Source organism: Anolis sagrei, chromosome Y (genome assembly GCF_037176765.1).
Source record: "Anolis sagrei isolate rAnoSag1 chromosome Y, rAnoSag1.mat, whole genome shotgun sequence".
Classification (NCBI taxonomy): domain Eukaryota; kingdom Metazoa; phylum Chordata; class Lepidosauria; order Squamata; family Dactyloidae; genus Anolis; species Anolis sagrei.
This window is the reverse complement of record NC_090035.1, coordinates 4,496,231-4,523,974: the sequence shown is the minus strand read 5'-3', so window position 1 is coordinate 4,523,974 and position 27,744 is coordinate 4,496,231. Positions and strand designations below refer to the sequence as shown.

The 27,744-nt window shown below is 45.1% G+C and overlaps 1 protein-coding gene across 1 annotated transcript in view; it reads right to left on the bottom strand.

The window, feature by feature from the left end:
* The window catches only part of LOC132780003 (E3 ubiquitin-protein ligase RNF216), a 146,411-nt gene that overhangs the window by 108,569 nt on the left and 10,098 nt on the right, over positions 1–27,744 (bottom strand). The window contains exons 2-10 of the mRNA XM_067462276.1: positions 26,857–26,994; positions 24,090–24,226; positions 17,743–18,531; positions 14,893–14,969; positions 12,279–12,381; positions 11,483–11,647; positions 7,208–7,322; positions 4,875–5,014; positions 961–1,011 (exon numbers count right to left, since the gene is read on the bottom strand). Of these exons, the coding sequence (XP_067318377.1) occupies positions 961–1,011; positions 4,875–5,014; positions 7,208–7,322; positions 11,483–11,647; positions 12,279–12,381; positions 14,893–14,969; positions 17,743–18,531; positions 24,090–24,226; positions 26,857–26,923 (1,644 nt within the window). The 5' untranslated portion in view covers positions 26,924–26,994. The remainder of the gene's footprint in view (positions 1–960; positions 1,012–4,874; positions 5,015–7,207; positions 7,323–11,482; positions 11,648–12,278; positions 12,382–14,892; positions 14,970–17,742; positions 18,532–24,089; positions 24,227–26,856; positions 26,995–27,744) is intronic.

The window sequence follows — 27,744 nt, the reverse complement described above, 5'->3', positions numbered from 1 at the left end:
GTCACGAAGAGTCGGAGACGACTGAACGAATGAACAACAACAACAATCAATCACTGAAGGCACATTGGAACAGCCAAGTTTTCAGGCTCTTCCTGAAGACTGCCAGAGTGGGGCTTGCCTAATATCTCTGGGGAGCGAATTCCAGAGCTGAGGGGCCACCACAGAGAAGGCACTCTCCCTCATCCCCACCAGGTGGCGGGAGTGAGAGGGGGGCCTCTCCAGAAGATCGAAGAGAGGCTTTTAAGCAGAGGCTGGATGGCCATCTGTCAGGGGTGATTTGAATGCAATATTCCTGCTTCTTGGCAGGGGGTTGGACTGGATGGCCCATAAGGTCTCTTCCAACTCTTTGATTCTATGATTCTATGATTCTATGTGTGGGTTCGTAGAGGGAAATGCGGTCGCGCAGGTGATCGTTGGACCAGTTAGGATTTCCGGGCCATCTTCAAGGGCAGCCCCACGTAGAGCGCATTGCAATAGTCCAATCTAGAGGCAACTAAGGCGTGGACCACCGTGGCCAAGTCCAACTTCACAAGGTACGGTCGCAGCTGGCGCATGAGCTTCAATTGTGCGAGGGCCCTCCCAGCCACTGCTGACGTCTGAGCTTCAAGCGTCAGCGCTGAATCTAGGAGGACGCCCAAGCTACAGACCTGTGATTTCAGGGGGAGTGCAACCCCGTCAAGCACAGGTTACCACCCTATAGCTCGATCTGGCCTACGATTGACCTGGAGGACCTCTGTCTTGTCACGATTGATCCTCAGCTTATTTGTCCTCATCCAGACCATCACAGAGGTCAGGAACTCGTCCAGCACCCAAGGGACTTCCTTGCAATTAGGTGGAAAGGAGTAGTAGAGTTGGGCATCTACTCCACCCTCCCTCTCCCCCTCCTCTGAAATCAGGGAAATGTTGTTTTCTATTAAAGTTTGAAATGGAAGTCTCTGCTTAGGACACCAAACAACTTACTTTTTGATACTGTTCTTCATTCATCTGCAGGGCAAGGAGAAAGTCCGCATGCTGAAATGAGAGAAGATGGTCCAACTATGAACCTCCAGACCTTCATTACACACACGCAGTTTTTGGTTTTCAGGTCTGTTCCTGGGGTTATTTGGGTTACCGATTCAGAAAATTGCACTGGATAAACCACATCAGCTCTAGTTTCTTACGCAACCACTTTGAGTCCCCCTAGGCGTGAGAAAAGTGGTATATAAATGCTGTAAATAAATAAAATAAATAAATATGCTGATCATTATACAGAATAATGATAAGCATATTTATTTATTTTATTTATTTACAGCATTTATATACCGCTTTTCTCAGATGTGCACATGAAGAGGGGTAGATGGCCTATGTTCTGTACCTCAAAATAGAGAGCTGATAGGAGAAAACCAGTGTCATGAGTAGATTTTTTTTTGTCGTGTCAGGAGCGACCTGAGAAATTGCAAGTTGTTTCTGGTGTGAGAGAATTGGCCGTCTGCAAGGATGTTGCCCAGAGGATGCCTGGATGATTTGATATTTTATCATCCTTGTAGGAGGCTTCTCTCATGTCCCCGCATGAGGAGCTGGAGCTGACATAGGGAGCTCATCCTCCTCTCCCCCGATTCGAACCTGCAACCTGTCGGCCTTCAGTCCTGCCGGCACAAGGGTTTAACCCACTGCGCCACTGGAGTGAGTAGATGGATGAATGAAACTGCATGATTGATGTCTGGCTAAGGGCCTATTTATTTATTTATTTGTTTGTTTTGTTTACGTCACTTTTATTCCGCCCATATCAACCCGACGGCAACTCAGGGCGGTGTACAAACCGGTAACAATTAGATGCCATATATAAAAATATATACATCGATTAAAAGCAAAAAATCACATCACAATACATTTAAAAACCATAAAAGCAATAAACAATAAAAATTATAAAAAACTATGTTTTCTTGTTCAATTCCTCAACCGTTCCATTAAGGCTTGGCAAGACTGAAGATAGGAAAAAACTATGAAAATTGGGGCCAAAATTGACATTACAGAGGAGGCGAAGATTGACAGTGGCATTAAAATTGTTGAACTGACAATACCTGACCTGGGAAGTTTTTTGGTGTAAACAGGATATGTTTACATTCTTTAAGTTAAGGAAGTCAAAAGCAATGGTTCCTTATCTTAACAGAAGAAAAGCAATTGGAATTGCTGGAGCATCCACAAGTTTTAGCTGAATAATAAGTTGTCAATCAATCCAGACTGCTACATAAAGAGACCCTTTCTTCTTTGAAAAGTGTGGCAGATCTGTCAGGAATGCTGAGCCTGTCCACCCACCGCCTCCTTCCAAAATGACCTGAATGAAGAAGGTGGTGAGTATGAACGTGAATGAATGTATGTCGAGTGAATGCTGAGTAAATGTGAATGTTCACCCTTTTGTCTGTGTAACCAATATAGCTCTGATAAAACCAGTAATGGGTCTCTGTGTCTACACAGAGTTTAGCCCAATTCTATCACTGGTAGGGTTCAGAATTCTCTTTAATTGTAGGTGAACTATAAATCCCAGCAACTACAACTCCCAAATGCCAAGTCTATTTCCCCCAAACTCAACCAGTTTTCACATTTAGCCATATTGAGGATCTGTGCCAAGTTTGGTCCAGATGCATAATTGTTTGAGTCCACAGTGCTCTCTGGATGGAGGTGAACTACAGCTGCCAAACTCAAGGTCAATGCCCACCAAACCCTTCCCTTATTTTCTGTTGGTCGTGGGAGTTCTGTGTGCCAAATTTGGTTCAATTCCATCACTGGTGGAGCTCTGAATATTCTTTGATTGTAGGTGAACTATAAATCCCAGCAACTACAACTCCCAAATGCCAAGTCTATTTCCCCCAAACTCCACCAGTTTTCACATTTGGCCATATTGAGTATCTGTGCCAAGTTTGGTCCAGATCCATCATTGTTTGAGTCCACAGTGCTCTCTGGATGGAGGTGAACTACAGCTCCCAAACTCAAGGTCAATGCTCATCAAACCCTTCCCTTATTTTCTGTTGGTCGTGGGAGTTCTGTGTGCCAAGTTTGGTTCAATTCCATCACTGGTGGAGCTCTGAATATTCTTTGATTGTGGGTGAACTATAAATCCCAGCAACGACAACTCCCAAATGCCAAGTCTATTTCCCCCCAAACTCCACCGGTTTTCACATTTGGGCATATTGAGGATTTGTGCCAAGTTTGGTCCAGATCCATCATTGTTTGAGCCCACAGGGGCTCCGGATGCAGGTAAACTACAACTCCAAAACTCAAGGTCAATGCCCACCAAACCCTTCCCTTATTTTCTGTTGGTCGTGGGAGTTCTGTGTGCCAAGTTTGGTTCAATTCCATCACTGGTGGAGCTCTGAATATTCTTTGATTGTAGGTGAACTATAAATCCCAGCAACGACAACTCCCAAATGCCAAGTCTATTTCCCCCAATCTCCACTAATTTTCACATTTGGGCATATTGAGGATTTGTGCCAAGTTTGGTCCAGATCCATCATTGTTTGAGTCCACACTGCTCTCTGGGTGGAGATGAACTACAGCTGCCAAACTCAAGGTCAATGCCCACCAAACCCTTCCCTTATTTTCTGTTGGTTGTGGGAGTTCTGTGTGCCAAGTTTGGTTCAATTCCATCACTGGTGGAGCTCTGAATATTCTTTGATTGTAGGTGAACTATAAATCCCAGCAACGACAACTCCCAAATGCCAAGTCTATTTTCCCCAATCTCCACCGGTTTTCACATTTGGGCATATTGAGGATTTGTGCCAAGTTTGGACCAGATCCATCATTGTTTGAGCCCACAGGGGCTCCGGATGCAGGTGAACTACAACTCCAGTACTCAAGGTCAATGCCCACCAAACCCTTCCCTTATTTTCTGTTAGTCATGGGAGTTCTGTGTGCCATGTTTGGTTCAGTTCCATCACTGGTGGAGCTCTGAATATTCTTTGATTGTAGGTGAACTATAAATCCCAGCAACGACAACTCCCAAATGCCAAGTCTATTTCCCCCAATCTCCACTAATTTTCACATTTGGGCATATTGAGTATCTGTGCCAAGTTTGGTCTAGATCCATCATTGTTTGAGTCCACAGTGCTCTCTGGATGGAGGTGAACTACAGCTCCCAAACTCAAGGTCAGTGCTCATCAAACCCTTCCCTTATTTTCTGTTGGTCGTGGGAGTTCTGTGTGCCAAGTTTGGTTCAATTCCATCACTGGTGGAGCTCTGAATATTCTTTGATTGTAGGTGAACTATAAATCCCAGCAATTACAACTCCCAAATGCCAAGTCTATTTCCCCCAAACTCCACCAGTTTTCAGATTTGGGCATATTGAGAATTTGTGCCAAGTTTGGTCCAGAAATATCATTGCTTGAGCCCACACGGGCTCTGGAGGCAGGTGAACTACAACTCCCAAACTGAAAGTCAATGCCCACCAAACCTTTCCAGTATTTTTTGTTGGTCATGGGAGTTCTGTGTGCCACGTTTGGTTCAATTCCATCACTGGTGGAGCTCTGAATATTCTTTGATTGTGGGTGAACAATAAATCCCAGCAACTACAACTCCCAAATGAGAAAATCAATCACCCCACCCCATATCTACCAGTATTTAAATTTGGGTGTATCGGGTATTTGTGCCAAATTTGGTCGAGTGAATGGAAATACATTCTGCATATCAGATATTTACATGACGATTCATAACAAAAGCAAAATGACAGTTGTGAAGTAGCAACGAAAATAGTGTTATGGTTGGGGGTCACCACCACATGAGGGACTCTATTAAGGGGTCACGGCATTAGGAAGGTTGAGAGACACTGATCTAAGCCTCACTCAGCCTCAGTTGCCACCAAAGCTTCAAAACCTAGGGATAAGGCCTTAGTCATTACTCACCTCTGCCATTTCTTTGATTTTCTGCTCGTAAAACTCCCGTTCCATCTGCACGGCCGGGAGGAGCGCGAGGGCATCGTAGCTCCTGAAGTGCCGCCTCTTGTTCTCCAAGAAGAACATGCGCTTCTCGATTTTCATATCTCCTAAAACGTTATTGCAAAGAATGGTTTGCAGGTTAATACAAACACTCCTTTTTGGAGAGAGGGAGGAGGGAAGCACAAACTGCACACAAAACTGCAACCTTGGCAAAGCAAACTCTTATTAGAATCTAACACTGGGGCCATATGTGCGATTCACAGGGACCACGACGGAGAAGTGGAAGTTATGGCTGTCGTTGGAGGCAGGAGGCTATATGTGTAAGTGGGCACCACAGCCAAAAACGTGCATACATATTTTCACTTTTATTATGTGTATACAGTGTTTGTAAAAGGAAGAGGGGGCAACCAAGGGCAAGATGGATGGATGGCATCCTTGAAGTGACTGGACTGACCTTGAAGGAGCTGGGGGTGGTGATGGCGGACAGGGAGCTCTGGCGTGGGCTGGTCCATGAGGTCACGAAGAGTCGGAGACAACTGAACGAATGAACAACAACAAACAGTGTTTGTTCCCTCCACTTATCACAGGTGTTACGTTCAGGACCACCCGCGATAAGTGAAATTCCGCAAAGTAGGGACGCCCCCTCCCTGGCTCTTCTTCTTCTCTCTGGGGGCAGCTTTTCTTCCCTCCTCTCCCTCTTTACCTTCCTCCTCAGCGCTCCTCTTCCTGCCAACAGACCCGGCCCAGATGCTGTGGCTGCTCCAGAAGTGGCCAAGGAAGCACCTCATTGCGCCTGTGTGTATTTTTTACTTTTATATTGTTATGTATTCATATCTTCTGCGTAACTATGATGTTATTGTTTATTGTTCGTGTTTTCGGTTTGCGTTTTTGGTTTTCTTTATTGTAATTGTCATTTGGGCTTGGCCTCATGTAAGCCGCTCCGAGTCCCCATTGGGGAGATGGTGGCGGGGTAATAAATAAAGATTATTATTATTATTATTATTATTATTATTATTATTATTGCCGCCTGGATCTTTTGCCGTCGCTTGGGCCCTGCAACGCCTCTGCCACTTCCTCAATCGTGCCACAGCTGCTGCTGGTCCAGAAGCAGCAGAAGAGGCACCTTGTCGCCGCTTCGGCCCTGCGATGCTTCTGCTGCCTCCTGAATTGCGATGCGGCTGCTGCTGCCCCAGAAGCAACGGAGGAGGCACCTCATCGCAGCCTGGACCTCTTGCCGCCGCTTGGCCCCTGCAACGGCTCCACCGCCTTCTAAATCGCGCTGTGGCTGCTGCTGGTCCAGAAGCAGCAGAAGAGGCACCTTGTCGCCGCTTCGGTCCTGCGACGCTTCCGCCACCTCCTGAATTGCACTGCGGCTGCTGCTGCTCCAGAAGTAGCGGATAAGGCACCTCATTGCAGCCTGGACCTCTTGCCGCCGCTTGGACCCTGCAACGGCTCCGCTGCCTCCTCAATCGCACCGCGGCTGCTGCTGGTCCAGAAGCAGCAGAAGAGGCATCCTGTCGCCGCTTCAGCCCTGCGACGCTTCCGCCACCCCCTGAATTGCGCTGCGGCTGCTGCTGCTCCAGAAGCAGCGGATAAGGCACCTCATTGCAGCCTGGACCCCTTGCCGCCGCTTGGACCCCGCAACGGCTCCGCCGCTTCCTCAATCGCGCCACGGCTGTTGCTGGTCCAGAAGCAGCAGAAGAGGCACCTTGTTGCTTCTTCAGCCCTGCAACGCTTCCGCCACAGCGAGTCCACGAAAAGCGAACCACAAAGTAGCAAGGGAACACTATAGGACTGGGACAATAGCACATCTGGCTGGTTGTCAGTTGCATTAAGATCACTTCTGACTGAAAGGTCATGAGTTCGAAGCCAGCCAGGATCGGAGTGAGCTTCCAACCAATTGTGTAGCTTGTTGTCGACCTTTGCAACCCAAAAGACAGTTGCATCTCTCAAGTAGGAAAATTAGGTACCACCTATGTGTGGGGAGGCTAATTTAACTAATTTACGAGGCCATAAAAAAGACTCCAGCAAAGCATGCGGGGAATGCGGAAGTACTTCATCAGTGTCGCAGATGGATGATGAAAGCGACAGCTCCCCTGGCGGCCAGAAAAAGTTAAATAGCCTCTGACTGTTTGTCTATATCTGTTGTGTGTCTTTGGCATTGAATGTTTGCCAAGTATGTGTACATTGTAATCCTCCATGAGTCCCCTACAGGGTGAGAAGGGTGGAATAGAAATACTGTAAATAAAGAAAGAAAGAAATAATAATAAAAAAACACTATCCACATAGTGACTCCTCACCTTGCTCAAATTTGAAGTCTATGAAGGAATACTGGTTCATTTCTTTCCTTCGCTTCCGCTTGCCGCTGGTTTCGGGAGATAGCTCCTGCCATTTTTTGATGGCATCAGAAAAGGCCTAGAGACAAAGCAAAAAAAAATTCAAGCAAGCGAACACACATTATCATCACCTACTGGCTGTTAAGAATTGTGGGAGTCCAAAATCCAAAACACCTGGAGAGCCAAAGTTTGCCCAGGCCTGGTCTAACACAGACTTCCAAGACTTCAGGTTCAATAGGTAGACAGGATCCGTAATGGTCTGTTATGAGTTTTCTGGGCTGTTTGGCCATGTTAGTGATGCTAGATGTCTTAATTGTTGTAACCTTTTATAGTGATATGGGTGATGCTTGTGAGTTATAATTACTATGTTTATTGGAATTTATTTTTCTTCTCTGTGTTGTCATTTGTCTTTTTTGATTTGTTTGTTTTGATTTAACCTTTCTTTAAATTGTTTTGATTTAACCTTTCTTTGGAGCGTAAGTATGTCTAATAATCCACTTAGGAAGAAAAAATGAAATGAAAAGATATACAATGGGGGACGTGCCCTGGAGACTAGGAAACAATGGAACCATGGCTTCAAACTACAGGAAAGAAATGAGATTCCACCTGTACATGAGGAAGAACGAAAGCTGACTGGCACAACCTGGGGATCACAACCAGACACAGTGAAGACATCTGCCCTTGCGCTATGCTATTCTGCAGCTGAGTACACATGCCCAGTGTGGAACACATCTCACCACGCTAAAACAATGGATGTGGCTCTTAATGAAACATGCCACATTATCACAGGGTGTTTGTGCCCTACACCACTGGAGAAATTACACTGTTTAGCTGGTATTGCACCACCTGACATCTTCTGGGAAGTTGCAGCCAATAGTGAAAGGACCAAGGCAGCAACATCTCCAGCTCATCCCTTGCTTGAGTATCAGCCAGCATATCAACGACTTAAATCTAGAAATAGTTTTCTTAGATCTACAGAGACACTCGCTGGAACACCTTAGCAAGCGAGAGTCCAAAAGTGGCAGGCTCAAACCCAGAACCTCAATCCGTGGGTGATACCAAATGAGAGACTCCCTCCCGGGCACACAGAAGACTGGCCGACTTGGAAGGCGCTGAACAGACTACACTCTGGCACCACAAGATGCAGAGCCCACCTTCAGAAATGGGGCCACAAAGTGGAATCCACGACATGCGAGTGTGGAGAAGAGCAAACCACTGACCACCTGCTGCAATGCAACCTGAGCCCTGCCACATGCACCATGGAGGACCTCCTTGCAGCAACACCAGAGGCACTCCAAGGGGACAGAGACTGGTCAAAGGACATCTAATCAACTACCAAGTTTGCAAAATTTGTGCTTTTTTATCTGTTTGTTTGTTTTGTTCTGTTAGAAATGTAATACAATGGTATGGTTGCTGATGACACGATAAATAATAATAATTTATTATTATTACTAGTTGTACGTTGCTGTGGCCAACCTTTTCTCCCTCTTTCTCTCCTTTTTCTCTCTCTTTCCTTCTTTCTCTCCTTCCTTCCTTCCTTCCTTCCTTCCTTCCTTCCTTCCTTCCTTCCTTCCTTCTTCTCGTTCCTTCCTTCTCTTCCTCTTCCCTTCCTTCTCCCCTTTTTCTTTCCCTTCCTCTTTCTCCCCATTCTTCCTTCTCTACCTATTGTTGGACTGCAACTCCCAACAGTCCTCCTGATCGATCTATCTACCTATCAATAGTAATAATAATAATAATAATTATTATTATTATTATTATTATTTATACCCCGCTACCATCTCCCAAGGGACTCGGTGCGGCCGACATGAGGCCAAGCCCACAATACATCAATAATAAAGCAATAACAACAAATAATACAAAACAATAAAATAAAACTCGTAACAAAAATAAGCTATAAACATTAACAGTAACGCAAGGACAATTAAAAACTATGGCTGGGCCAAATGTAATAATTAAAACTTAAAGATAATGCTGAGCATGAACAGATGAAAAATGAACTAGGATAGAGTTTTCAGAGAGGGATGGGGCATGCAGACATTCCTAGATCCATAGTAAAGTGCATTTACCTATCTCTATCTAATCCATCTATCTATCTAATCCATCTTTAATCTATCTGGAGGATTGCTGGGAGTTGCAGTCCAGGAATAGGAAATTGGAAATATGCAGGGATTGGGAGGCTCTCAAAGAAATCATAGAATCATAGAATCCAAGAGTTGGAAGAGACCTCCTGGGCCATCCAGTCCAACCCCATTCTGCCAAGAAGCAGGAGTATTGCATTCAAATCACCCCTGACAGATGGCCATCCAGCCCCTGTTTAAAAGCTTCCAAAGAAGGAGCCTCCACCACACTCTGGGGCAGAGAGTTCCACTGCTGAATGGCTCTCACAGTCAGGAAGTTCTTCCTCGTGTTCAGATGGAATCTCCTCTCTTGTAGTTTGAAGCCATTGTTCCAGTGTGTCCTAGTCTCCAGGGAAGCAGAAAACAAGTTTGCTCCCTCCTCCCTGTGGCTTCCTCTCACATATTTATACAAGAAGAAAGCTTGCAGCTTGGAAGCTGTGCATTTGGAGCATCCTTCTCTCCTAAAGGGCCTGGTCTAGTGGATGCTGGGAGTTGTAGTCCGGAAGAGTGTGGGGATATGCTATTGTGTGTTTTGTTTGCCAGGGGGAGTTGTTTTTGTGCATGAGCTGTAGCGTCTTTTTGCTTTTTGGGCTTTTGAAGTCCCTTCTGTTGTGTTTTTCGGTGTTTTTATGGGTGATGGTCACTCATTGACCAGATAGGTGTCTTGTGTCCAAATTTGGTGTCCATTCGTCCAGTGTTTTTTGAGTTATGTTCATCCCCCAAACGAACATTACATTTTTATTTATATAGACTAGCTATACCTGCCACGCATTGCTGTGGCCACCCTTCCCTCCCTCTTTCTCTCCTTTCTTCCCTCCCTCTTTTTCTTTCCCTTCTTCTTTCTTCCTTCTCTACCTGTTTCTTTTCTCGCTTCCTTTGCTCTTTGGTTTCATCCTTCCATGTCTCTTTCCTTCCTTCCTTACCTCCCTCCCTCTTTCTCTCTTTTGTTCCTTCTCTCTTTCCTTCCCTCTTTCACTTATTTCATTCTCTCCCTCCTTCTCTCCTTCCTTCCTTCTCTACCCTTCATTCTCTACTTCCTTCCTTCTTTCCATCTTTCTCTCCCTCCTTCTCTACTTCCTTTCCTTCTCTACCTTTCTTTCTTTCCTTCTCTCGTTCCCTCCTTCTTTCCCTCTTTCTCCCCCTTTCTCTCCTTTCTTCTCTATCCTTCTTTCTTTCCTTCTTTCTCTCCCCTCCTTTCCTCTTTCTCTCCCTCCTTCTCTCTTTCCTTTCCTTCTCTACCTTTCTTTCTTTCCTTCTCTCCTTCCCCTTTCTTTCCCTCTTTCTCTCCCTCCTTCTCTCCATTCCTTCTCTACCCTTCTTTCTTTCCTTCTTTATCTCCTTCCCTCCTTCTTTCGCTCCTTCTCTCCCTCTTTCTCTCCCTCCTTCCTTCTCTACCCTTCTTGCTTTCCTTCCTTCTCTCCTTCCTTCCTTCTCTACCTTTCTTTCCTTCTTTATCTCCCCTCCTTCCCTTTCTCTCCCTCCTTCTCTCTTTCCTTCTCTACCTTTCTTTCTTTCCTTCTCTCCTTCCCTCCTTTCCCTCTTTCTCTCCCTCCTTCTCTCCTTCTTTCTTTCTCTACCCTTCTTTCTTTCCTTCTTGATTTCCTTCCCTCTTTCTCTCCCTCCTTCTCTCCTTCCTTCCTTCTCTACCCTTCTTTCTTTCCTTCCTTCTCTCCTTCCCTTCTTCCTCCTTTCTGTGTATGTGTTTTGTATAGGTATATGCATATAGGTGTGAGTGTATATGTTTGTGTATATATGTGTGGTTTTGCGCATGCGTTGTAATGTGTGTGTGTATAGATAGATAGATAGATAGATAGATAGGCTTTTTAAGTCTCTTCTCCTGTGTTTTTCGGTGTTTTTATGAGTGATGGTCACTCGTTGGCCTGAGAGGTGTCTTGTGTCCGAATTTGGTGTCCATTCGTCCAGTGTTTTTTGAGTTATGTTCATCCCACAAACGAACAATACATTTTTATTTATATAGATGTTCCAGTAGCATTCTCTCCTGACGCTTCACCTGCATGTGTGGCAAGTACCCTCAGAGGCATGTACAGAGGTCTCTCTTTTCCCGAACACTGAATCAAACCGAACTGAGCTGGATTCAAGGAGCAGAGAGGGAGGAACCCACCTTTCGTGTGATTGCATAGTGTCCCTTGAGTTCGTGCAGCGCCCACTTGATATCCTGACTGCTCAGCATTTTGAAGTCCGCCATGAGGAGGTCCGCCGCTTGGATAAAGCAGCGCTGATCAAGCAGATCAAGCTTGGAGAAATCAAAGTAGTCCACTTTAGGCACCTAAAAGGGATGGGAAGGGGTGTGAGCACAAGGTGGGGAGAGAGAGGAGAAAGTCAGCCGATTCTCAGACAATTTTTGCTATTGTTTTGTGCCTTCAAGTTGATTCCAACTTATGGCGACCCAAAGGTGAACCCATCACAGGGTTTTTGTGGGGCTGAGAGAATGTGACCTTCCCCAAGTCATTCAATTGAGTTTCTATGACCAAATGGGGAATCGAACCCTGGTTTTTGGAGTTGTCTAACCCAGGCATGGGCAAACTTGGGCCCTCCAGATGTTTTGGACTTCAACTCCCACAATTCCTAACAGCCGAATTGTGGGAGTTGAAGTCCAAAACATCTGGAGGGCCCAAGTTTGCCCATGCTTGCTCTAACTATTAGACAACACTGGTTCTCAACAGTTCGAACCAACCACAAAAATTTCATTAAGGTCTTCAACTTCCATTACAGGAAAGCGGTAATTACACAGCAAAATATGGAGATGCAGTCAAGCCAGGAGTACAAAATTCAATTATAAAGCCCTCACTTTCTCACACTACAAAGCTCTTAAGATGGATTAAAAACAGAACAAAACTAACACTGATAAGTATTACTGAATGTGAAGGAGGGCGCATAAATTAGCGTGTCTCACTCGCCTTTGTCTCATCTTGGCTGGAGAGCAGGCTGCTGTTTGGATTCAACATCACTCTGCCTTCCTTCTTTGGATAATCTGGGTTTTCCAACAGAAAATTACAAAGTCTGCAAAGGCAAAGAGGAACGGTTATTTGGAAAGGGCCACCGCTGGCAGAGTTACGTTGCTGTTGTTTATTGTTTGCGTTTTCGGTTTTATTTTATGTAATTGTTGTCTGGGCTTGGCCTCATGTAAGCCGCTCCGAGTCCCCATTGGGGAGATGGTGGCGGGGTATAAATAAAGATTATTATTATTATTATTATTATTATTATTATTATTATTATTATTACAACTTTGACCAGAGCCCACTTTGAGCAAGGTCCACTTCACCAGAGATCACTTTGACCAGGGACCACTTGACCAAGGAGCACTTTGGCCAGGAACCACTTTGACCAGGGACCACTTTGACTAGGGACCACTTAACAAGGGACCATTTTGGCCAGGGACCACTTAACCAGGGACTACTTTGACCAGAGACCACTTGAACATAGACCACTTTGGCCAGGGACCACTTTGACCAGGGTGCACTTAACCAGAGACCACTTGACCAGGGAACACTTAACCAGGGAGCACTTTGACCAGGGTCCACTGACCAGGGACCACTTTGACTAGGGCCCACTTGACCAGGGACCACTTGACCAGGGATCACTTAACTAGGGACAACTTTGACTAGGGCCCACTTGGCTAGAGACCACTTTGACTAGGGGCCACTTAACAAGGGACTACTTTAACTAGGAACCACTTTACCAGGGACCACTTTGACCAGGGACCACTATGACTGGGGACCACTTGACCAGAGACCACTATGACTGGGGACCACTTGACCAGAGACCACTTTGACCAGGGACCACTTGACCAGGGACCACTTTGGCCAGGGACCACTTTGAGCAGGGTGCACTTAACCAGAGACCATTTTGACTAGGGCTCACTTGACCAGGGCCCACTTGATCAAGGATCACTTTGACCAGGGATCACTTTGACTAGGAACCACTTAACAAGGGACCACTTTTGCAAGGGACCACTTAACCAGGGACTACTTTGACCAGGGTGCACTTAACCGGAGACCACTTGACCAGGGATCATTTTGACCACGGACCACTTGACCAGGGATCACTTTGACCAGGGAGAACTTAACCAGGGATCACTTTGACTAGGGACCACTTTGACTAAGGCCCACTTAACCAGAGACCACTTTGACCAGGGACCACTTTGACTAGGAACCACTCAACCAGGGACTACTTTGACCAGGGAGCACTCTGACCAAGGACCACACATCAACATTAGTACTAAAAGGGGTTTGGTCAGCTTTAGATTCGGTTTGGTTATTTGGGGTGCTGATTCAGAAAATTGCCTTGGATAGACCACATCAGCTCCAGTTTCTGATACAGAACATATGCCATCCTGTAGTTCCCATCTGCTCGCCCAAAGAAAACCATATTTAATAAGCCTTGGCAATATAAGAGGGTTGTGTGAGACCAGTCGCTCTTGTTGCAATGGTGTACTAACAATGAGGCTGCGGACCATCTTTTAGTTTTTGTGGACCACTGATGGTCCACAGACCACAGGTTGGGAACCACTGGCATGTACGAATATATTGTGTTACATTTTGGGGGGGGGGGGGGGTGTCTGCCTTTTCCCAAAATCCAAAATATTCCACAATTAAAAAGCACAGTAAAAACCTTCATGGGAAGCAGAAATTCCAGGGCAGACATAACGCTTTTATGTCTGTTTATTAGGAGCTCTGCTTTCAGTTCAGGCAACATGGCTTTCAAGTATTGCTAGGCCTGGGTTCTCTAGTTCTTGTTTCAAGTCTTGGTTTTGGATTTCAGTATTCTGGAAGTCCTTCATGTTCTTGTTTTGTATTCTTGTTCAAGTTTTGCTTATGGACTTAAGCTGCCTTTGAATTTTGGGACTATTTTTGGACTGTGTTGCTTTTGGATCTATAAGAGACAACTGAATGCTGAGCTTTTGGATTCTACACCTTGTTTCATTATTCCTACTTTTTTATTATATATTTTTACTATAAACATCAAATCATCCGTCGTCCCCTGGGCAACGGCCAATTCTCTCACACCAGAAGCGACTTGCAGTTTCTCAAGTAACTCCTGACACGACAAAACAAAAACAAAACTATATATGTGTGTGTGTTTTGCAATCTGTGTTCTATTGTGAGGCTAAATAAATGGCCCACAGACACTATTCTATATGTGTCCAAGTGATGGGTCGTTGCTATCTATGTTACGCGGGTGGGTGAGGTGAGGGTGGGGATTATCGCATTTTTTCAAGGGTAGGATGTCATCAATCATAAGTCGCATCCTAATTTCAACACCATCACCAACAACAAAAATACATAAAATACATCTCCGATTCTCAGATGCACCCCATGTGCAGAGATAGGAAAAAAGTGAGTCTTAGAATTGAATAAATACAATATGCATCAAACCTCAAATTTCTGAACGTTGCCTCTATCTCTGCTAGAGGAGAGCGAAGGGGGCCGAATCCTCTCTTTGTTCATTCACCCATTTTTAAGCCTCATTAACACTACTTTGTGATTGTACCACAAAGCTTCCCATACTTACATGTTTAAGTCGCAGCAGTTTTTGTTCTGTATGAGTTCCTCAATGTACTCTTTTGTTGCATCTGGAAACCTTGCTTCCTAGGCAGGGAAGAAAGACAAATGCTATTCTATGAATTGCCCTGAATCACTGTGAACCGCCCTGAGTCCCCTTCGGGGTTGAGAAGGGCAGTACATAAATATTGCAAATATAAAAATATTGCAAATAAATACTGTATATACTCTAGTATAAGCCTAGTTTTTCAGCCCTTTTTTAGGCTGAAGAAGTCCCCCTCCCCCAGGCTTATACTCAAGTCAAGGTTATTTGTTATTATGATTACACTAGACATCCCCTGCCACACGTTGCTGTGGCCCTGTCTGTGTATATGTGTTGTGCATGTGTGTATATGTGTATGTGTGTGTATATACAAGCCACTCTAAACACCTTTGCAGAAGCATACGAGAAGCTCGGCCTGTCATTGAACATTGAAAAAACCAAGGTGCTGTTCCAGCAGACACCAACCAACCCCTCTCCAATGCCAGTGATACAGCTTAATGGTGTAACATTAGAAAATGTTGACCATTTCCGCTACCTTAGCAGCCACCTCTCCACCAAAGTCAACATCGACACTGAAATACAACACTGCCTGAGCTCTGCAAGCGCAGCATTTTTCCGAATGAATCAGAGAGTGTTTGAGGACCGGGACATCCGTACGGAGACCAAGGTGCTTGTTTATAGCGCTATTGTCTTCCCAACCCTACTATACGCCTGCGAGACGTGGACTGTCTACAGACATCACATGCAACTCCTGGAACGATTCCATCAGCGCTGCCTCCGAAAAATCCTGCAAATCTCCTGGGAAGACAGGCGGACAAACGTCAGCGTGCTGGAAGAAGCAAAGACCACCAGCATTGAAGCAATGGTCCTCTGCCATCAACTCCACTGGACCGACCACGTTGTCCGGATGCCCGACACCGTCTCCCAAAGCAGTTGCTCTACTCCGAACTCAAGAAGGGAAAACGGAACGTTGGTGGACAGGAAAAGAGATTTAAAGATGGGCTCAAAGCCAACCTTAAAAATTCTGGCATAGACACCAAGAAAGAACTGGGAAGCCCTGGCCCTTGACCGCTCCAGCTGGAGGTCAGGTGTGACCAGCAGTGCTGCAGAATTTGAAGAGGCATGAATGGAGGGCGAAAGGAAGAAGCGAGGAAGGCGCGTCAAGCCAATCCCGACCGAGACCGCCTTCCACCTGGAAACCAATGCCCTCACTGCGGAAGAAGCTCTCCGAAGCTCTAGGTGCTCTTACTGCCTACTACAGGGAAAACCAGCTGATACCTAATCGATCTAAAACACAGACATGTGCCTTTCACCTTAAGGACAGAGAAGCATCTCGGGCTCTGAGGATTATTACCTGGGAAGGAATCCCACTGGAGCATTGCAGCGCACCCAAATACCTGGGAAGAGTCACTCTGGACCGTGCTCTGACCTACAAGAAGCACTGCCTGAATTTCAAGCAAAAAGTGGGTGCTAGAAACAATATCATACGGAAGCTGACTGGCACAACCTGGGGATCACAACCAGACACAGTGGAGACATCTGCCCTTGTGCTATGCTACTCTGTTGCTGAGTACGCATGCCCAGTGTGGAACACATCTCACCACGCTAAAACAGTGGATGTGGCTCTTAATGAGACATGCCGCATTATTACTGGGTGTCTGCGCCCTACACCACTGGAGAAATTACACTGTTTAGCAGATATTGCACCACCTGACATCTGCTGGGAATTAGCAGCCAATAGTGAAAGGACCAAGGCAGAGACATCTCCAGCTCATCCCCTGTTTGGGTATCAGCCAGCACGTCAATGACTTAAATCAAGACATAGTTTTCTAAGATCTACAGAGACACTCGCTGGAACACCTCAGCAAGCGAGAGTCCAAAAGTGGCAGGCTCAAACCCAGAACCTCAACCAATGGCTGATACCAAATGAGAGACTCCCCAATGGGCACACAGAAGACTGGGCGACTTGGAAGGCGCTGAACAGACTGCGCTCTGGCACCACGAGATGCAGAGCCAACCTTCAGAAATGGGGCCACAAAGTGGAATCCTCGACATGCGAGTGTGGAGAGGAGCAAACCACTGACCACCTGCTGCAATGCACCCTGAGCCCTGCCACATGCACAAGGGAGGACCTTCTTGCAGCAACACCAGAGGCACTCCAAGGGGCAGATACTGGTCAAAGGACATTTAATCAACTACCAAGTTTGCAAACTTTGAGTTTTTTTAATCTGTTTGTTTGTTTTGTTCTGTTAGAAATGTAATAGAATGGTCTGGTTGCCCCTGACACGATAAATAAATATTAGAGAAATTAAAGACATGCCCTTCCACATCCAATCTGGGTCTGTCCCAATAAAATGCAGTGCGTGATGACGTTCCATGGAGACCACTAGCACATTGATGTCCATCCATTACTGAGCTTCAACTGCACTTTCCTTTGCACACCCTACAAAGATCTCTCTCTTTTTCCTCCCAGAAGCACTCCAAGTGGCCAGATACTGGACAAAGGACATTTAACCAACTACCAAACTCACAAATTTTGTATTTTGTCTGTTTGTTTGCTTTGTTCTGTTAGAAATGTAATATAATTGCCTGGTTGCCCTGACACGACAAATAAATACTGCTGCACTATGTTGTCCGGGCTTGGCCCCATGTAAGCAGCTCCGTGTCCTCATTGGGGAGATGGTGGTGGGGTAGAAATAAAGATTATTATTATGATTATTATTATTATTAGAATGCAATCTGTAAGACTTTTCATAATTAACAAGTAAAACCACCTCACTGCCCATTTCAACAATCCCAGCCAAGCAACCCACTTACTGTTTCTCTGACGAGAAGAGCCTTGAGGTCTTTGTCCAGCTGAACAGAAGCGCTTTGCTTTGGGATCTCGCTGGCGCCAGAATCCAGCGACCCCTGGACCGGAAAAGCCGGGCCGGCCTGCTCGTTTATTGCTGCCGGCTGCCCTTCCTTTTCCTCGGGCGGGTGAGCCAGCTGAGGAGACGTGCGGCCCGGGATCCCGTCTTGCTGCGGTTCCGGCCTGGGAAAGGCGGGCCCGGGGATCTCCTCTTGGTAGACCCTCGGCAACGGCCCTCCCAGCTCAAGTTCCAACGGCACGTGCCGAGGAGAAAGGAGGTTGACTACGGCGTGCGCCTCCTTCTCGGCCGGCTGGAAGTAAGGATGATCGAGTCTCATGTTCTCCTCGATGCACCGGACGGCGCCCACGAGGTTTGGCACCAGCCTCGGCTGCGGCTCTTCCCGGTCCGGCCCCTCCTGATCCGCGATCAAGACCACTTCTTCCACGTTAATGATCTCCTTATTGTCGCCGTGTGTCCGAGCCACGCTGGGACCGGGCTCTGCTCCTCTTGGCCCCGCAGGCTCCGGGGGCTCCAGCAGCTCCAAGACCTCGTCCTGGCTTTCCTGCCTGCCCAACGTCACGCAGTTCCGGCGGGTTCCGTGTCGCCTCGGAGAAGGAGGGCTCCTCGCCTTTTGCTTCTCGTTCGACCCCGCCGTCATGTCACTTTGAGATCCGCCTTCCCCTGACTTGTTTGCACTCTGCCAGGGAGCGGCCGGACGGATCACGTTGGGGCGCAGCAGCTTCTTGGAAGCCGTCTTTCAAAAGCAAAAAAGACATAGAGAACAATGAGATGAACACAGGACAAGGAACCTGAGATCATCCCAGTGATAATCAATCATCCCGTTAACCCTCACGATTCGCCAAGCTTTTAAAAAATAGTTTCAACCAAAATAAATTCTGGATTTATTCTGCTTTTGTATTTCTGGTTTTTGATGCTACTCGTGTACTTTGATTTCTTTGGATTATTCCTGATATTTGGACATTGGTTTTTTATATTATTTTGCTAAATTGCTTTTTATATATATACTAGCTGTGCCCTGCCACACGTTGCTGTGGCCTATGAGCGTGGGTTGCGTGTGTGTGTGCGGCGGCGGGGGGAGTGATGGAGCGTGGGGTTGCGTGTGTGTGTGTGGCGGCGGGGGGAGTGGGGTTGTGTGTGTGCGTGCGGCAGCGGGGGGAGTGATGGAGTGTGGGGTTGCGTGTGTGTGTGTGCGGTGGCGGGGGGAGTAGGGTTGCGTGTGTGTGTGCGGCGGCGAGGGGGAGTGATGGAGTGTGGGGTTGTGTGTGTGTGTGCGGCAAGGTGTGTGTGTGTGTGGGAAGCGGCGCGGCGGGGCTTGGAGTGGGCATGGTTTCCGCAGAGGGAACGTTGGCCGGAAGGCCATGTGCGCGCGCCAGGGAACTTGCGGCTGGGCACCAATGTGCATGCTCAGTTGTTTTGCCCTTTTGTGAGTGTGTTGTTGTGTTGTTTTTCATTTTGAGTAGATATGTTTGTACCTTGTGGGTTGTGTTATGAGCATGGGAATTTTGGTTAAGTTTTGTTGGGGTTTTTTTGAGTTTTGTTCTTTTGCCGTTTTGTGAGTGTGTTGTTGTGTTGTTTTTCATTTTGAGTAGGTATGTTTGTACCTTGTGGGTTGTGTTATGGGCACGGGGATTTTAGTTAAGTTTCGTTGGGGGATTTTTGAGTTTTGTTGTTTTGCCGTTTTGTGAGTGTGTTGTTGTGTTGTTTTTCATTTTGAGTAGATATGTTTGTACCTTGTGGGTTGTGTTATGGGCACGGGGATTTTAGTTAAGTTTCGTTGGGGGATTTTTGAGTTTTGTTGTTTTGCCGTTTTGTGAGTGTGTTGTTGTGTTGTTTTTCATTTTGAGTAGATATGTTTGTACCTTGTGGGTTGTGTTATGGGCATGGCAATTTTGGTTAAGTTTCGTTGGGGGGTTTTTGAGTTTTGTTTCCTCGTTGGATGCCCCTAACAAATTTATATATATAGATTCTCCAATAAATTGCTTTGCTATAAACTTCCCCCAACTTCACCAGTATTCAAATTTGGTCCAGTGAATGGAAATCCATCCTGCATATCAGATATTTACATTACGATTCATAACAGGACCAAAATTACAGTTAGGAAGTAGCAATGTAAATAATGTTATGGTTGGGGGTCAACACAACATGAGGAACTGTATTAAAGGGTTGCGTCACTAGGAGCTATAAGGCAAACCTTCAATGCCGTTACACAATTAACAAGGACAGACAAGACACAAACACAGGGAGAGGCTTTCCCCATCCTTTCCCATCTCCGGCATCTCAACTTTTTGGGCTCAACTTTTCAAAGTCTCTCTTTTCCTTCTTCTCTTTCTCTGTGTTATTGTTCCCAAGGGGAATCGTTCTCATTGATTTCCCCATCAAGTCATCCTTTGAACCTCTGACCAGGTTTGGTGCGGAAAGAGAAGAGAGCAGGGGGATTTCAGTTCCTTTGTTTATGATTTAATGATTGTGTGATTTAAGTTGTGGTGAGTTTTCCTAATTTCCACTTGAACATGAGAAAGAACTTCCTGGCTGTGAGAGCTGTTCAGCAGTGGAACTCTCTACCTCAAATCATGGTGGAGGATCCTTCTACATTACATTTGGCCCAGCCATAGGTTTTTAAACACTGTATATTATTATTGTTATTGTTTATTGCTTATTGTATATTTTTTTGTTTTTTTGTTTTATTTATTTTATTTTATTTTATTTTAACCGCTTGTATTGATTACACTGTTCTACAAATTTTCAGTTTTTCTCAGTTGCGGAAACGAAATGTGCCGTTCCTTAATAAATTTAACATGCTGAATTCAAATACAATAATTAAATGTGTTAATTGGCTCTGGTTTTTATGCAACAGCTATTTCAATTTTCTCCACAATAGGTAATTCTTTAATAATTATGATAATGCGCCTAACCTTACTGCATGTATATAAACCGTGAATATTTACTAAATTTTAGTCAAATTATATTGCCAATAGTTTATACATGAGAAATATTTATTTAATTAGTCTATTGTTTATGTTTGTGCAGCAAGAAAGTATATGAGTAGGCCTAATGCCGTTGAAGAGTCTGAAAGTTTAAATGTCGCTTGAATCGTGACTTTAGTTTCTATCCTGTTTGCTTCTCTTGACTTTTCCTTTGTATTCAAGGAAAGGATTCCCTCTTGCAATGCTCCAGCAGGAGTCTGACAGCATTGACGGAGTCCATTGGCCTTGATCTCTTTTTTCCCTAGTGCTTTATTTACACACGTGTGAGGCATCACTACAGTCAAAAGAACAATGTAAAACGATGCTTAACGATACTGTCTCAGTCTTCAACTGACTGGCCCTCACTATTCAAAAGTCTGGCCTTATAGAGGGCTTTCTGGCTTTTGCACACGGCACTAATACTGCGTCATCAAACTTTCTAGAGTATTCTAGAATCTTCCATAGTGTAAGCATTTTTCCGAATGAAGCAGAGAGTGTTTGAGGACCGGGACATCCGTAGGGATACCCAGGTGCTTGTCTATAAAGCCATTGTCCTCCCAACCCTGCTCTACACCTGCAAAACGTGGACTGTCTACAGACGTCACATGCAACTCCTGGAACGATTCCATCAGCGCTGCCTCCGGAAAATCCTGCAAATCTCTTGGGAAGACAAGCGGACAAATGTCAGCGTGCTGGAAGAAGCAAAGACCACCAGCATTGAAGCGATGGTCCTCCGCCACCAACTTCGCTGGACCGGCCATGTTGTCCGGATGCCCGACCACCGTCTCCCAAAACAGCTGCTCTACTCCGAACTCAAGAACGGAAAATGGAATGTTGGAGGGCAAGAAAAGAGATTTAAAGATGGGCTCAAAGCCAACCTTAAAAACTCATAGGCATAGACACTGAGAACTGGGAAGCCCTGGCCCTTGAGCGCTCCAGCTGGAGGTCAGCTGTGACCAGCAGTGCTGCAGAATTTGAGAAGGCACGAGTGGAGGGCGAAAGGGAGAAGCGTGCCAAGAGAAAGGCACGTCAAGCCAACCCTGACCGGGACCGCCTTCCACCTGGAAACCAATGGCCTCACTGCGGGAGAAGATGCAGAGCAAGAATAGGGCTCCACAGCCACATACGGACCCACAAGAATACTGGAAGACAATCATCCTCGGAAAGCGAGGGATCGCCTAAGTAAGTCGCAACATACATTTTTTCAACCATACGTGATCACGTGATTGCTTATATCATAAAAACTAGAGCCAATATACATTTTTAAATGTCATTTTCGTTTTCAGCACCCCAAAATCATAAAAGAACAACTATTTTCAGGCCCGAAACATTTTCTCCGTTGAACAGTGTAATCAATCATCCTTCCCGTCAACCTTCACGGTTGGCCAAGCTTTTTAAAAATAGTTTCAACCAAAATAAATTTTGGATTTATTCTGCTTTTGTATTTCTGGTTTTTGATGCTACTAATGTATTTTGATTTCTGTAGATTATTCCTGATATTTGGACTTTGGTTTTTTATACTATTTTGCTAAATGGCTTTTTATATATATTCTCCAATAAATTGCTTTGCTCTTTTACCTTGGACTGGAGTTTGTGTTAAGTACAGAGTTTGTGTTAATTATAATGATTGTTATACTGATGTTTAATGATTTATGTTACAATTGTTTTTAATTGCCAAATACTTGTCTTGTGATGTTTTGTATTGATGTTGTTCACCACTTTGAGTCGCCTGAGGGCTGAGAAAAGCGGTATATAAATAAAGTAAGTAAATAAATAAATACAGAGGGGGTTCCCAGCCTTGGAGTGCAACACTCACCATGGTCCAAGGATGGCCTGAGTTCAAGTCCTCATCTCAGTTAGGGAGAGTTAAATGTGTGTGACACACATTTGTGCAACACACATTCTGGACACTGTATTCCAAGCTAATCTACCCCAAAGGGCTGTTAAGGTAAAGGTAGTCCCCTGACATTAAGTCCAGCCATGTCTGACTCTGGGGTGTGGTGCTCATCTTCATTTCTAAGCCGAAGAGCCAGCGTTGTCCGTAGACACCTCCAAGGTCATGTGGCCGGCATGACTGCATGGAGCACCGTTACCTTCCTGCCGGAGCGGTACCTATTGATCTACTCACATTTGCATGTTTTCGAACTGCTAGGTTGGCAGAAACTAGGGCTGACAGCGGTAGCTCACACCGCTCCCCGGAATCGAACCTGTGACATTTCGATCAACAAGCTCAGCAGCTCAGTGCTTTAACCCACTGCGCCACCGGGGGCTCCCTCTCTTCAAGAGAGGCGCAGCCCTCTCTTAAAGGGCTGTTAAGAGGGCATTAAACATTGAAATTAACTGGAATTAATTGAAGTTAATTAATATTGCAATGGATCACCTTGATTAGCAATGAATAGCCTTGCAGCTTCAAAGCCTGGCTGCTTCCTGCCCGGGGGAATCCTTTTTTGGGAGGAAATTAGCTGGCCCTGATTGTTTCTTGTCTGGAAGCCACTGAAATCCACATGCATGTGGACAATTTCAACATAATAATAATAATAATAATAATAATAATAATAATCTTTATTTATACCCCGCCACCATCTCCCCGATGGGGACTCATAACGGCTTACATGAGGTCAAGCCCAAACAACCATTACAATAAAGAAAAACCAGAAACACAAACGGAAAGGAGGATACCATGAAAATGAATAAAATCTGGCTACCAGTATTTAAAAATACTCTAAAATCAAGACAGTAAATAAACAAGTACACTCAAAAAACAGGGGAATTCCAGACAAGAAACAGTCAGAGCCAGCTAACACCTCCCAACAAAGGATTCCCCCCGGGCAGGAAGCAGCCAAGCTTTGAAGCTGCAAGGCTATTCAGTGCTAATCAAGGTGATCAATTGCAATATTAATTAACTTCAATTAATTCCAGTTAATTTCAATGTTTAATGCTCTCTTAACAGCCCTTTGGGGTAGATTAGCTTGGAATACAGTGTCCAGAATGTGTGTTGCACAAATGTGTGTCACACACATTTAACTAATCAAGGTGATCAACTGCAACATTCACACTTGCCTCAAACAGACAAGAGGCCTTTGCCCCACCCTGGACATTATTCCACAGATATATAAACCCAATTTTCCTAATTTCTAACAGACCTCACAACCTCTGAGCATGCCTGCCATAGATGTGGGCGAAACATCAGGGGAGAATGCTTCTGGAACATGGCCAGAAAACTCACAGCAATCCATCAGTTTATTGTTGACCAATGGAAACATATAAAAGGTTTGATTTTGCATACTGATGAGATGGGGGGGGGGGGGGGGGACGGGGACAGATTTACCTCCATCAAGATGACGACATCATCATCCTCCTCATCCTCCCACTGTCGGTGAACGGGAACGTCCAGCATCACAGGCAAGTCTTCATCCGAAGAGTCCGAAATGGTGATAAGCCCCTCGTCCCTGTGGTTAATCCTATCTGAAGGAAGAAGGAGACACTTATCGACCGGGTGAAGGTGTGTGGCAGCTCATAAATATTTATTCTTTTTTCCCTGTGACTCCACGTTGAAGTATGTTTCCAAAGTTTGCGCTGCAATAAGGGAAGGCTGGCCACAGCAACACGTGGCGGGTACAGCTAGTCTATATAAATAAAAATGTAATGTTCGTTTGTGCTATTTATTTATTATTTATTTATTATTTGCTTCATTTTTATACCGCATTTTTCAGCCCTTAACAGGCGACTCAATGCGGTTTACAGTGCAATTAAAACATAACAATACAACAACAGGATCAACACGTCGATCCACAACAGTTAACAATCAGACAAGACAAATCAACAAACAACATATATAACGCCTCAGTTGAAATCAGATCCGTTCTCATAGTCCTTGTGCCGTTCCTATGTTCCATTTACCATCTTCCTTGATTGGTTGCATTGCTTAGCCAAACGCTTGTTCATAAAGCCAGGTCTTAACCATTCTCCGAAACGTCAGCAACGAAGGTGCCTGTCTGATGTCTGCCGGCAAGGCATTCCATAGCCGAGGGGCCACCACTGAGAAGGCCCTGTCTCTCGTCCCCGCCAGACGCGCCTGTGACGCAGGCGGGACCGAGAGCAGGGCCTCCCCAGACGATCTTAATGTTCTGGTCGGTTCATAGGTGGAGATGCGTTCGGAGAGGTAAGCAGGGCCAGAACCGTTTAGGGCTTTATAGGCTAAAGCCAGCACCTTGAATTGTGCCCGGTAGCGGATTGGCAGCCAGTGGAGCTGGCTCAACAGAGGAGTGGTGTGCTCCCTGAGTGCCGCTCCCGTTAGCAACCTGGCTGCCGAGCGCTGGACCATCTGAAGCTTCCGGGCAGTCTTCAAGGGCAACCCCACGTAGAGCGCGTTGCAGTAATCAATCCGGGATGTAACCAAAGCGTGGACTACCATGGCCAAATCAGACTATCATCAGAACTCAAAAACCACTGGGGGAATTGACACCAAATTTGGACATGATACACCTAACAACCCAATTTATGTTCTCCACTCAAAAAAAAAAAAAACAATAATTAACTGGAAAGAACTTACCCCCCCACAAGGCTAAATGCCTATATAGAGCCTGTGTTAAAAGAACACTCTCCCTTGCCCCTGCACGAGGGGAAAAAACCCAACTGCTTAGAGAGAGAGAGAGAGAGAGTTCCTTTCCTTCTTGCCTCACTGCCTCCGCTGGGCTGCTGGGAACTCCCAGGGATTCTGTGTGTGTGTGTGTGTGCCCACAAACCTCACCCATACTGAGTTATGGGAAGGCATTCTGGGAAATGAAGTCCAGTATTCAAAGAAGGGACAAAAAAGGCACACTCTGTGAGTTAGCAAAGGCTGTCCAGGAAGGCAGAATCAAAACACTCCCAAAAGATGGCCATCCATTTTTACTTTATAGCAACCCTGGGCTATAATATATGTACAATAATAATAATAATATCTATCAATCCCTAATAATATATATGTCTATGATATCTATATGTCTTTAACAATAATAACTACATTTCTATCATAATATCTATATGTCTGTAATAATGTCTATATGCCTATAATAATATCTACAGGTCTATAACAATATCCATATGTCTATAATTATAATATCTGTCTGTCAAAAATATCTGTACATTTACAACAATGCCTATATGCCTATAATATCTATGTCTATAATAATAATATCTATATAAAGTATAATAATATCTATAGGTAAAGGTAAAGGTAGTCCCCTGACATTAAGTCCAGTCATGTCTGACTCTGGGGTGTGGTGCTCATCTCCATTTCTAAGCCGAAGAGCCAGCGTTGTCCGTAGACACCTCCAAGGTCATGTGGCCGGCATGACTGCATGGAGCGCCGTTATATCTATACATCTATAATAATATAGTAATAGAATAATAATAATATAATAATATAATATAATAATAATATCTATACATCTATAATAATAATAGCTATATAATATCTATAAAAATAACAATAAAAATAATCACATTTATATGTCTAATAATATCTATAGGTCTCTAATAATATCCATACATCTGTTGCCTGTTTTTGCTCAAAAGATATTGAGCCCTCTGCTCCTTCTATTTTTAATCAGTTTTATACTAATTTATGCAATGCTTTTGATATGAAATTCATAAATAAATAACATCTATAATACTAATACCTATATAGCTTTAATAATAATATTTGTATCTATAATAATAATGTCTACATGCCTATAATAATAATAATTATATATATATATATATATATATGTCTATAATGACAACAATACCTATATAAAATCTTTGAACTGGGTTACATGGCAGTGTGGACTCAGGTAACCCAGGGCCCTTCCACACATCCATAGAACCCTTTGGCCTCGAGGAGACTGAAATGGGCCTGTATTAGGTTGAAACTTTACCACTTCCGTTGTGTATTGATAGCTTAGAAACCAGCTCTTCCTCTTTTCTTACTTTCCCATTTTTCCACAATGGGCCACAGCAACGCGTGGCAGGGTACAGCTAGTAGGATAATAAAAATCAAACACAAAAGGCGGGGAAATGCTTTTACAATCCTCATGCAACACACCTGAAAGAAAAAGAACACAATTTACCTTTCCCTCGGTGGCTCCGGAAACTATTCAGGTCGATGACTTCTTCTTTTCCACCTCCTTCTTCCATGTTAAAAAAAAAACAACCCTATGCCCTCAAGAGCCAATCGCGGACCATGGCATTCGCTCCTTCAAGGGCTCCTGGAAAGAAGAAGAAGAAGAGATCGGCACGGTCACACACCAAAGAAGTTCCCTCCTGGTAATTTTCAGGACTACAAATCAGTGACACTCATTGAATACAGTGAAGACACCTGCCCTTGCGCTATGCTACTCTGCTGCTGAATACGCATGCCCAGTGTGGAACACATCTCACCACACTAAAACAGTGGATGTGGCTTTGAATGAGACATGCCACATTATCACGGGGTGTCTGTGCCCTACACCACTGGAGAAATTACACTGCTTAGCTGGTATTGCACCACCTGACATCCGCCGGGAAGTAGCAGCCAATAGTGAAAGGACCAAGGCAGGGACATCTCCAGCTCATCCCCTGTTTGGGTATCAGCCAGCACGTCAACGACTTAAATCAATAAATAGTTTTCTAAGATCTACAGAGACACTCGCTGGAACACCTCAGCAAGCGAGAGTCCAAAAGTGGCAGGCTCAAACCCAGAACCTCAACCAATGGCTGATACCAAATGAGAGACTCCCCCCTGGGCACACAGAAAACTGGGCGACTTGGAAGGCGCTGAACAGACTGCGCTCTGGCACCACGAGATGCAGAGCCAACCTCAAGAAATGGGGCCACAAAGTGGAATCCATGTCATGTGAGTGTGGAGAAGAGCAAACCACTGACCACCTGCTGCAATGCAACCTGAGCCCTGCCACATGCACAAAGGAGGACCTTCTTGCAGCAACACCAGAGGCACTCCAAGTGGCCAGATACCGGTC